A 12,605-nucleotide genomic window follows, 5' to 3' on the forward strand; every position below is an offset into this window, starting at 1 on the left:
TTGTTAGTCAGTGTGGCAACTTTCCCTGTATGGTGTTAGTAACACATGTTCCAAATGCTACAGCCCTGCCCCAACTGAGGTTGGCAAACAAGTCTGTCCTAAACAAAGGAATGTGTGCTTTGCTTAATTTGCATTTAAGCAGTAAACAGAGTCATCAGGAAGGGAAACAAAGGAAACTGAAACAGATGGGGGGAAAAAAAACAGCAGGGAACATCCTTCCACGCAGACTCTGTCTCTTGGTTCCCATCTGGAAAAGTTTTCAAGAGGGGATTGCAACTATAAAAAGGAGGGGCAAACACTCCAAGGGTCCCCCCTCTGTATCCCCTGCCTATCACATTCATTTCACCTGATGGGACAAAGGAAGCATTTGTTGGACTCTGGGGAAGAGGTCTTGGCCTACAGGGTTTGGTCAGTAAGACTGCTGAGAGCATATGGGGAGAAACTTTGCTTAATAATAAATTTATTATTTTATTTATTTATTATAACTTTGCTTGAATCTGATATAGTTTGTTAAGTTAGATATTAGTAAATGTCTTATCTTTATTTTTCTTGTAACCATTCTGACTTTTATGCCTCATTACTTCTACTCACTTAAAATCTTTCTTTCTAGTTAGTAAGCTTCTTTAATCTAATCCAGTGTTTTTAAACTGAAGTGTCTGGGTAACAAGTTGTGTGCTGTGACAAAGTTCCTCCTCCACCTTGGTGGTTCCTGTGCTTATTTGTCAGATTTGCTCACCTCAGAGACCTTCCCCACAGTCTGGGTCAACTTCTCCTGTGTCTGATCAGGAGTTGGGAGGTTTGGGGGGGAACCTGGGCCCGCCCTCTACTCCGGGTTCCAGCCCAGGGCCCTGTGGATTGCAGCTGTCTATAGTACCTCCTGTAACAGCTGCATGACAGCTACAACTCCCTGGGCTACTTCCCCATGGCCTCCTCCAACACCTTCTTTATCCTCACCACAGGACCTTCTTCCTGGTGTCTGATAACGCTTGTACTCCTCAGTCCTCCAGCAGCTACACCCTCTCACTCTCAGCTCCTTGCACCTCTTGCTCCCAGCCCCTCACACGCACTTCTCCTCTGGCTCCTCCTCACCTGACTGGAGTGAGCTCCTTTTTAAACCCAGGTGCCCTGATTAGCCTGCCTTGATTGGCTGCAGGTGATCTAATCAGCCTGGCTGCCTTAATTGGTTCTAGCAGGTTCCTGATTACTCTAGTGCAGCCCCTGCTCTGGTCACTCAGGGAACAGAAAACTACTCATCCAGTGACCAGTATATTTGCCCTCTACCAGACTCCTGTACCCCACTGGTTTGGGTCTGTCACAGTGCATATTATTCTCAAAGGAATAACAGATTTAATATAATTTGTATTGTCCAGGAAAGGGCTGAGTAATACAGCACATACATTTCTGGATGAAAAAATCTAAGACTGGAGGTGTGTTGGGTCACCCTGTAATGATAACCAAGGCTGGTAAGAGCCAGGGTGTAACCTGTGTGTGGCTGGCAGGCTGCAGTTACACACAGACACTCAGGGTGTGGCTTGCATGCTGGAAGGCTGTTTGTGAGTGACCCAGGTGGGAGCTCTTTCAGCAAGGCACTAGAGAAACAGGATCCAAGGTTTTTCTTTCCATTCTGTATCATCTACCATTGGTCTACTATTAAAACACAGAAGGTCTGGAAAGAACCACCAAATAATACACCACAAATTCAGCATTATACTGCTCTTCCCTTCCCTCCTATTGCTCCATCCATCTGATGTCTATATTAGCTGGGCCAGTCCACCATATTCTCTCACAGGTGGTCCACGTCCCAAGTCTTGGAGAACAGATGGTCTTCATTTGGAATTTTAAGGCCTTATCCTTTCCTAATATTTCTGAGCTGCTTCTTATTGTGAGATGACTGTCTTTTTCTAAGAGGTTTACCCACCAAGTCATCAAATACAGAAAAGTAAGAGGCAGTGCTTCTTCCCATCCCACAATGGACCAAATTCTGCCCATGGCTCCACCTGTATGACTACTGATATCAGGGGTGCTGCATGGGTATAACTGAGAGTAGCATTTCCCAACTATCATTATAGTCCCTTCTATAACTGCTTAGGCCAGGCCAGGCTTTAAAGACTCCTTGCCAGCTGACAATAGTCAGCAAGGCACTCTAAGGCACCCAAGGCTGCAGAGCAGGGGTGACACAGCTGCTCATTACTATGGATTGTACCTGGTATGTTACAGGGGTTTTGGAGGTGCTAGGGATTTATGGAGGTGTGGGGTCTATTGGGGTTTTCAGAGGTGCCACTGCTCTTTGGAGAATCAGGGGTTTAGGAATTTTGGGAGGTGCCTGGGGCCTTTTAGATATTCAAGGTTTTAGAAGTGCTGGGCCTTTTATGATTTTTGGGTGGGCTGGAGCTGTTGGGGTTTCTGAATTTTTGGAAGGGCCATGGCATTTCATATTTTGGGGATTTTCACAGGTGCCAGGGCTTTTGGGGCTCCAATATTTTCATAAGTGCTGGGGCATTTCAGGTTTTCAAAGGTGCCAGAGCTTTTGGGATTTTCCCAAAAATCTCAGTACCCTCCAATTTTCAGTATTTTTTTTGGAGGTTCCTGGGCTTTTGGGGTTTCAGGATTTTTGGATGTTTAGATGTACTAGGACTTTTGGTGTATCAGGAATTTCATAGATTTCAAAATTTTTAAGGTGCTGGGGCTTTTGGGGCTTCAAGTGTTTAGATGTACTGGGTTTTGATGGGGTCCACTCACCACAGTGGTGCCTCCTGCTGGCCATCTAGGGATTAGCTCTGCCAGCCTGTGTGCCCTCTCCAGGTGGTGCCTCTCCCATCATCATCTTCACCTGCAGACCCACTTCAGTCTATGAACCACAGTATCCTCTTCATGACTCCAACCTCTGGCCTTGTTATCATCTATTTCCCCCCCTTCTGGGGTTCAGTCCATTATTCTGGCCACTTTCCCAGTGGTGAATAGGGGGTGTCCCAGGCCTACTTACTACTCTGGATCCCAACTAAGGGACTCTATAAACAGCAGCCTCCTGCTATGTCTCTTTAAACTCAATGCTGCTTCAATTCTCTAGGCCACTTTCCTATGGCCCCAGCACCTTCTTCACCCTCTTTTCAGGGCATTCAGCCAGCAAGTCCCAACAGCCATCCAGGAGTTCCCTCTTGTGCCTCGCCAGCAACTGCTCAGTCCAAGATGTTACCCTTCCTGGAACCTGCTATGAACAAAGTCCTCACTTCTTGGGTTCCTCCACAGCTACTAACCCTACTGCCCTGCAGCTTCTTTTGTATTAGCCTGATGGGCCCTGATTGGCTGCTCCATGCAGCCTATCCCCCAATTGGCTGCTTCCTGAACAGACTCTCTAGGCTGCTTGGAGGACTCACCTCCACTCCATTGCTCCTTTCTGTGATGGGGTGTAGCAGGTCCATGAGACCTCCATTAGTCCCTTCCACTCTTGGGACTTTTGAGGATTTCTTTTCCTTTTGGGATTTTCAGGATTTACTCAGATTCTGGGGCTTTTGGAGGTAGGGGGCTTTAGGGGTTTTTTTTGAAGTGTTGGGGTTTAGAGTATATTTGGAGGTGCCACAGTTTTGGGGATGTACCTGGGATTTTCAGAGACATTGAGTATTTTGGGATTTTTAAGGATTTTTGAAGGTGCTGGGTTTTTTGTTTTGTTTTGGATTTTCAGAATTTTCACAGGTGTCAGGGATTTTTGTGTTTTGGGATTTCCAGAGGTGCCTGGGATTTTTAGTGGTGCTGGGGCTTTGGGGGTTTTAGATTAATAGATTCTAGGGCTGGAAGGGACCTTGAGAGATTATCGAGTACAGTCCCCTGCTCTCATGGCAGGACCAAATACTGTCTAGACCAGGGCAGTTTGGTAGGCAACTTATGGCATGTGTGCCGAGGGCAGCACGAGAGCTGATTTTCAATGGCACTCACAGTACCCAGGTCCTGCCCACTGGTCTGGGGGCTCTGCATTTTAATTTAATTTTAAATGAAGCTTCTTAAACATTTAAAAAACCTTATTTACTTTACATACAACAATAGTTTAGTTATATATTATAGACTTATAGAAAGAGACCTTCTAAAAACATTAAAATATATTACTGGCATGCGAAACCTTAAATCAGAGTGAATAAATGAAGACTCGGCACACCACTTCCGATAGGTTGCCGACACCTGGTCTAGACCATCCCTGATAGACATTTATCTAACCTACTCTTAAATATCTCCAGAGATATTTTCAGAGGTGCCAGGGCTTTTGGGTTTTTCAGAAGTTTTGTGCCTCTTGAGGATTCAGGATTTTGGGAGGTGCCGGAGCTTTGGGGATTTTCAGAATTGCTGGGTCTTTGGGGATTTTTCAGGATTTTGGGAGGTGCCTTTGAATTTGGTATTTTCGGAGGAGTGAGGGCTTTTTTGATTTTCAGAGGTGCTGGTGCTTTTGTGGTTTGGGGATTTTTGGAGGTGCTTGGACTTTTGACTTTTTCAGAGGTTCATGAGCTTTTGGGATTTTTGGAGGTACTGGAAGGTTTGGAATGCCAATGCTACTGGATTTTCAGAGGTGCTCACAATTCTTCAGAGGAGCCAGGTCTTTTTTTTGTTTTTGTAGGTGCCAGATATATCAGGATTTTTGGAGATGCTGGGGCTTTTGCAATTTTCAGAAGTGCCAGGGCTTTGGAGATCTTCTGAAGTGTCAGGGACTTGTGGTTTTGGAATTTTTGGAGGTGCTGGAGCTTTTGGGATTTTCAGAAGTGCCAGGATATGCATCAAAGTTTTAATCAATTAATTAAAAATTGCACTTCTGCTTAACATTGTAAGTTTCCAACTAAGATTACTACACATAAAGACCTTTCCAGTTGCATATAGGTTATGTTGAGGTATGCACTGACTCACAGGCAGCTGTTCTTTGCAATTTAGCTAGCAAGTGTGAAACCAGCTGGTTAGAATGGGGACCAGATGAACTAATGCCTTTCCTATATTGCTTTTGCCCAGGCATGAATTAAGGAATGGTGATTTTCACACTGCTATCTAGTGTCTTTGTAATATATGTCAGGGAACTTTAAACAACAATGAATCCCTACCCCTCACACACACTTATATACACTGGTTTCAATTAATGCAGAGATGGTACCAAAGATGTTTCAGCAAGGAAAATTGCAGTTAAACACTATGGGACAGATTTTAAAATCTGCTGCAGTCAGTTGAAATTTTGGAGCCTAATCTCATTGTCAGAAGGGATTTAAGCACTTGGGAGTCTAAATCCTATAACTGATGATGAAATTTAAACTCCTAAATCCCTTTTAAAAGTGCAGTGTGGCTCCTGAATCAGTCAGGTGTTGCAATGCTGAGTGCAACAACACCTAATCACGTTTACAAATCTGGGACTGAGGCAAAGATTAAAGAATGGGAGTTTAACAGCATTGTTTTGATTTGTATTACGGTGGCAGCTGGAGGCCCCAATCAGGGAAACAAGAAGAGGACAGTCCCTGCCCCAAAGAGCTTACATCTGAACATATGATGAGAGACCTTAAGATCTTGTTAGGTTCCTAAATAAGTGACCTGATTTTCACATGTGGCCGTCAGCCCCTGTTGACTGTAAGTTGATGGGTGCTCAGAACTCCCATTGATCTATGCTGAAAAGCAGCATTTCCCTGTTTCAGTTCGTTCCCTCCCCCCCTTCTTCCTCTGTCCCGCACCCTGTCAGCAATCCAGGATTTTGGGGGTTTACCTCAGGCTGATAATAGACTTTTATATGTAGACTAACATAACAGTTGCAGCTGCTCCCATGTCTATTTTGAATCTGACCAGTTCATTAGCCATGGACAAATGATTTGCTAATTCACTTTATCACCACTGTCAGAACCTAGAAAGAATAAATTTTACATCTCTTTAACCCCATTTTTCTGTCCATTGCTGCAAAGCAACTAACTTGGCAGGACACACATCCTCATCTATATGTAGTCACCACTGCACCTTTGCACTGCCTGTTAGTCCTCCCCTGCCTTGGGAAAAACAGGTCTAGTAAACAAAGATGTTATATTGATTTTTCCCACTCAAACACTCATTGCTTGTCTATAGGGGGACTTTACCAGTATAATTATACCTCTATAGTTTATACTGGTATAACTCCCTGTGTGGATACTGATTCCAGTATAAGCTAAACTGGAAAAAGATACTCTTTCTAGAATAAGGGCATGGCTACACTTGCAGATGTAGAGCGCTGAGAGTTAAACCAGCCCTTGGACAACGCAGCAGGGAAAGCGCTGCCGTGTGTTCACACTGTCAGCTGTAAGCGCACTGGCATGGCCACATTTGTGGCACTTCCAGCAGCATTGGGAGCTGTGCATTATGGGCAGTTATCCCACAGAGCACCTCTTCCCATTCTGGCGCTGTGACTTGTGGGAAGGGGGTGAGGGTGCGGGGCATTCTGGGTCCTGTGCCAATGGCCCGTGATGCATCACTTCGCATCCCAGCAATCCCTGTGCTTCCGTCCACATTTGGCGCCATCTTTCAATGTTTTTTGTACTGCGCACTCTGTCTTCCCTTTCGGTCTGCGGGAATGGATCCCAAAGTGCTGAGGAATATGCTGATGGGTCTTGCCAGCACGTCATGAATTGCAGTTGAGTTAATCCTTAAGCTATGAAGTGACAGTGAAGAGTCCAACGATGATGTCAACCCACATACCGCAGATGACACAAGATTGCTTGTGGCATTCATGGACATGCTCACCACAGTGGAACGCCGCTTTTGGGAAACAAGCACTGAGTGGTGGGATCGCATCGTCATGCAAGTCTGGGATGATGAGCAGTGGCTGCAGAACTTTCGGATGAGGAAAGCCACTTTCATGGGACTGTGCTGAGCTCGCCCCAACCCTACGTCGCAAGGACATGAGATTGAGAGCTGCCCTGCTGGTGGAGAAGCGGGTGGCTATTGCAACTCCAGACAGCTACCGATCGGTCGCTAACCAGTTCAGAGTGGGAAAGTTGACAGTTGGACTTGTGTTGATGCAAGTGTACGGGGCCATTAATCACATCCCGCTCAGTAGAACCATGACTTTGGGCAATGTGCGTGACATTGTGAATGGCTTTGCACAAATGGGTTTCCCTAACTGCAGAGGGGTGATAGATGGGACGCATATTCCAATTCTGGCACCAGCCCACCTAGCCTCCGAATACATAAATCAGAAGGGGTATATCTCTATGGTTCTCCAGTCATTTGTGGATCACCGTGGGCATTTCATTGACATTAATGCAGGCTGGCCCCGAAAGGTGCATGATGCACACATCTTTAACACTGGCCTGTTCAGGAAGCTGCAAGCCAGGACTTTCTTCACAGACCAGAAGATCCCATAGGGGAAGTCAAAATGCTCATTGTGATCCTTGGAGACACCGCTTACCCTTTAAAGCCGTGGCTCATGAAACCCTACACAGGGAGCCTTGACAGCAGCAAGGAGTGATTCAACAACAGGCTGAGTCGGTGCAGAATGACTGTTGAGTGTGCTTTTGACCGTTCAAAGGACCACTGGTGCTGTCTGCATGGGAAGCTGGACCTGGCCGATGACATCATCCCCACGGTTATAGCTGCGTGCTGTACCCTCCATAACATTTGTGAAGGGAAGGGTGGAAAGGTTCACTCAGGCATGAACCACGGAGGTTCAACACCTGGAGGCTGAATTTGAACAGCCAGAGACCAGGGCTATTAGAAGGGCCCAACGTGGGGCTGTAAGGATTAGGAATGCCTTGAGAGAGCAATCTGATGCCGAAAGCCACCAGTAATGTTTGGTGCCCTGTACAAGAGTGAAGTGCAGTGGTTCCAGTGGTAGTAGGCATCTGTGTTTGCTATGTATGATGCACTGACTTGCAGTGCCTGTTGCCTTCCTGGGCTACAGTATCTTTTACTTAATGCAATAAAGAATGTTTTCAAAGCCAAAAAATTCATTTATTGAAAAGAAACAACTGCTGGAGAAACAGAAAGGGCAAGATACATCTGTGCTGTGTGGGAGGAGGGGACGGGGTGGGGTGGGGAATGGGACAATCACAGATTTGCATATGTCTTGTTCTCATACTCAACCTTCCTGTCTGGAGTACCACACAATGAATGGGTAAGGGTCAGTTTGCAGGGATGGGTGTTGAAGCTACAGGTGTTGGAGGCAGCTGGTGGCAATAAGAAGCCAGATGTTGGGGAAAGTGGGTTGGCAGTGACATGGGGGAACAAGGGAAAGAGTTTTGGGCCAAGGGCTGAGGGCAGGCGGGGCGGCGGTGTGGATCTGCTCCGTCTGCAGTGCTATGAGTGCCTGCATCGAGTCCGCTTGGCGCTCCATAATGCTTATGAGCCGCTCCGTGCTTTGGTGCCAGCGAGCCACATTCTGCTGGCGGAGCCTCTTTTCAGTCTCCCGCCACTCCTGCACTTTTTGATCTTTCAGTAAGGGACAGCTGCATGACTTCATGCAGCAGATCCTCTTTGGTTCTTCGCATACGCTTCCTGATTCTTTGCAGTCTTTTGGCCATTGATAACAAGGACGGCTGGGATCCCAAGGTTGCATATGTAAAGCCAAAATGCAACATTTAACAGAGGCAGCATTGTTCACACCAGACAGAGCAATGACAAGTACAGTGTACACGATAGCAGAAAGTGCCGGTCTGAAAGCAAGTACACATAACCCACAGGAGCCCCAAAATGGTGAGTAAGCACAGGGGCAAGGGGGACTGATTGTTCCAGGGCCGTACTGTCCTCTGGGGTTGGTTCTGTGCCTTGGGGAGAGCCAACAGCTGCAGGGGGCACCTACACTGAACAGTGTCCCCACATTTTCCACAGGAGTTCGTCCTGGAAGATATCTCGCTGCTGAGGGTGACCTGGGAAGCAAGGGAGGGTCTTCTACTACAATGCGGCTTCCGCCGTGGCCCATATGCACTTTCCTGTGTGCAGCAATGGTCCCCCCACCCGTCACGGCACAGTGGTGCGGACATGTTAGCCTGACTGGGACAAGGAGCACAGTAGCTCTCCCAAGGAACCTGCGCAAGCAGATTGCCCAGCTTCTGCATGAGACCTTTGAAGAGCTCACTGAGGCCGATTACCGCAATGTGTGAGAGCACATCAACGCCCCATTCCACATCTAGGCATGCACGCAGCCCTAACCTTTCTTTCTGCAACCCTCCTTGCCCCAACAGCCTGCACCCAACTACCTTCCCAAAATAAAAGTTTCTTACCAGGCACCTCCTCTGCTGTTTGTTCTTCCACAAGCACCATCTGCTGCAACTGGCTACCTTCCTTCTGGCTTGAGCACAGCTCCTGGCTGCATGCGTCTAGGGATGCTGGGCCATCCTCTGGCTCTGGGCCCCCCTCCTCCTGCCTTGTTGAACTCTGGGCTGTTATGGACTCTGAAATGTCCACGGTAGTCTTCTGAGTGGAGGTGGGGTTGCCCCAGGTATCTCGTCCAGCTCTCTGTAGAAACGGCAGGTCACGGGGGCAGCACCGGAGCAGCGGTTTGCCCTCTGTGCTTTGCGGTTGGCATTCCACAGCTCCCTCACTTTAACCCTGCACTGCAGGGCGTTCCGGTCATGGCCCCTTTCTATCATGTCCCTTGATATCTGCCCATAGGTATAATTCCTACGGCTGGCGCACAGCTGGGACTGGTCAGCTTCCTCCCCCTGATGAGGTCCAGCACCTCGCCATTGCTCCATACTGGGGATCGCCTGGTGGGTGAAGGCATGGTCACCTGGAAAGATGCACTGAGAGCACTCCACACCTGGCTGAGCAAACAGGAAGGGGAATTTAAAAATTCCCAGAGAATTTAAAGGATGGGTCTGATGGTTGGTCACTTGAGGGCAGGGCAGTAGAGTTCAAAGTGATGACCAGAGTGGCTAGAACAGGCATTGTGGGACACTTCTGGAGGCCAATCAGAGCACATTAACAGACCAGGGCATCCACACTGGTGCTGCGGTGCTCCAGCCAGGACACACCAAGCATTATGCCTCTCATGGAGGTGGAGTATCAGGAGTGCTCCAGCCGCGGAGTCCGGGTGCTCTATGTGCCTTTCCACTGTGGACACCTCAGGAGTTAGGGTGCCTAGGGTAGATTTAATGCGCTCTAACTTGCAAGTGTAGACAAGGCCTGAGAGCGACCATATGGGAAGTTATACCAGTATAATTAGGCGCCTGGTAAACTTCTCTCTGTAGAAAAGCCCTGAGTGGTTTCCTGTTTCATTTTATTATAGGCAGAGGGGGTAGCAATTCATATAGCAAAGGTTACCCCACACATGGTAAGACCCTATTTTAGTTGCTTATCACTTTGTCAAACTAATTGTTGGGGTTGAAATTACCTAGGGCCGGTATCTGTTTCAGGCTGATTTTTTAAGTTTCAGTTAAAATTGTTAAGCTGTTTATGAGAACAAGATCAGGGGGAAAATACATTGTTTTGCCCATGTTAAAAAAAGTAACTGGAGTTCAAGATGCGTTAGCCTCAGTCCCTTGAACAAGTGTAAAGCTTTGTTTATTGCTATAGGTCTATCTTATGAAATTCAAAGGAGCCAGTCATCCAGGAAGGGAAAGACTGAATGACTCCCAGCTGTCTCAGGTAGGATGCCATCACTGAGAGAGCCTTCATGAACGGTGGGGGAGGGGGTGTCATCAAGAGGCCAAATGGGAGCACTCTGCATGGATAGTGTTCTTGGCTGATCCAGTCACCTCTTACCTTCTCCTTGATAGGCACTTCAGTCTATTTAGCTTAAGGCAGGTTTTCCAAGACCTTTAATCATTCTCGTACCTCTTTTCTGTACTCCCTCCAATTGTTCAAAACACTCTTTGAAGTGTGATCAAAACTGGACACAATAGTCCAGGAGAGTGCTCATCAGTACCATACAGAAATAATATCACTTTGTGCTCACACGTGCTATGCAGCTGTTCATACAGCCAAGGATTGCATTAGACAATAGCTCATGTATGTGTATGCAAATATTTGTTTTCCTGAATTGAGAGAGACAAATACACTACTTGCCCTGAAGACCCTGAACTTACTCATGTCCAGGTAACTTTCCACATTTAGTCTGTAGTTTAGTTACCGTTGGAAATGGTTTAACTGCCAGAAGAAGGTAAAAGTTTTAAATCTCTGATGGAACATCAAGCTCCATGGAAATACTTGCATATAAAGTCTCTCTGATGACCTAGTTTTTCATAATTTGATTTCAGGGACTTTATCAGATTCCTATGAAACTTATTTTCCCCTCTGTTGAAAAATACATTAAAAAGCATTTCTTAAAATAAAATTTAAATGCAAGTTTATTGCCCCCTAAAGAACTCTCAAATTTGGAGACTATAAATTTAATAAAATCGTAGAACAAATTTTGTCTCACAAATATAAATTTCAATGCAGTCTAACTCTGGCAGCAACTCCAACACACCTATAATATAGATAAACAATGTTTAGTATGTAACATGTTTAAGTTCAGGAGAAATATTAACCATTACTTGGATACTTGTGCCTATCTGTGAGGTACAGTATGTGTTTCACTGATTTCATTCCACACAAGGCCTCCATCTGATATATGCCTGGTGTTAACTCATTGTTTTACTATTGCAAACAACAATTAGTGAAAGGTAAGACAGATTTTAGATCCCTCTAAACAAATACACAAATCTTTAGCTGTTCTGCACTTCAGTTGCATTGTATTTTTTCAGCTGGCAGGGGAATGGTTGTTTTGAAGGGGTGAAATGTAAGTGTGGAGGAAGTGTAAAGGAGGAACAAGGTCTGGGTATTTTTCTGCAGGAAGGCCACCAAGAAGAATATTTCTTCAGCCCATCCAGATTTAGTTAGGTAAGAGTGACACTATGTTGATTGCATTTGTTTTGATCTATGTGAGCAAAATTGCTCCTCCGTTTGCCACAAAGCTGAGGTTAGGTGAAGCTGGAGGGGGGAAAAAAAACAAAAAAACAAAACACCCAGACATTTTGATTTTGAAATGAAGACGGGTCTGAATGTTCTTCTGTGAGAGGGTTTGGTTGGCTCTCTGAGAAGTTCAAGGTACTCACCACTGTCGCTGTCCCATACAAATAACTCAAGGCTGCTCTTTACGTCAAGTATGATGAAAGCTCCCTGGTTCTGTCCAGATCAGAATATTCCAAGGCACAAGATACATTAAAGCAACATGGGAGTTTAAAACGCCTAACCCAGGGACTGACACCTAAAAAGCATGTATGCTGGAGTGTGTACACCTCCAAGGCCTGTCTTTTAATTTATGGTAAGAGATAGTTAATGACAGGAAGCAATGTCTTGGTGCTACAAGACATTGTGTATAGAAGAGAGAAATGTGCTAAAACACATATTTCAAGTACTCGTATATCTACACTTTTATTACAAAACCAGGTTGTTGGCATTAGTTGGGTACAATAATAGCACAATTGCGTTGCTGCTGCAGAGCTGTTCTGGCCTATGGCAACAATTGCATTCCCTGCTTAAAGTAACTAAAATTAAGTTGCTTTATAACCATTACATATAAGGTTCATTGCAGATAATTTGTAAGTTCTGCATTAGGAAAGGGAGGGGGGCGGCATGGAGTGGATTAGGCTGGAGTGTGAGAAATTTATTCAGTGCCTTAAAAATAGCAAACAGAGCATTATGTA

At 45.9% G+C, this 12,605-nt stretch overlaps 1 protein-coding gene across 1 annotated transcript in view; it reads right to left on the reverse strand.

Moving 5' to 3' along the window:
* The window catches only part of KCMF1 (potassium channel modulatory factor 1), a 78,433-nt gene extending 75,654 nt beyond the window's left edge, over nt 1-2,779 (reverse strand). Inside the window, exon 1 of the mRNA XM_045021966.1 lies at nt 2,740-2,779. Within this exon, the coding sequence (XP_044877901.1) occupies nt 2,740-2,764 (25 nt within the window). The 5' untranslated portion in view covers nt 2,765-2,779. The remainder of the gene's footprint in view (nt 1-2,739) is intronic.
* Between the last annotated feature and the right edge of the window lie 9,826 nt (nt 2,780-12,605).

This window comes from Mauremys mutica, chromosome 6, assembly GCF_020497125.1.
Source record: "Mauremys mutica isolate MM-2020 ecotype Southern chromosome 6, ASM2049712v1, whole genome shotgun sequence".
NCBI lineage: Eukaryota > Metazoa > Chordata > Testudines > Geoemydidae > Mauremys > Mauremys mutica.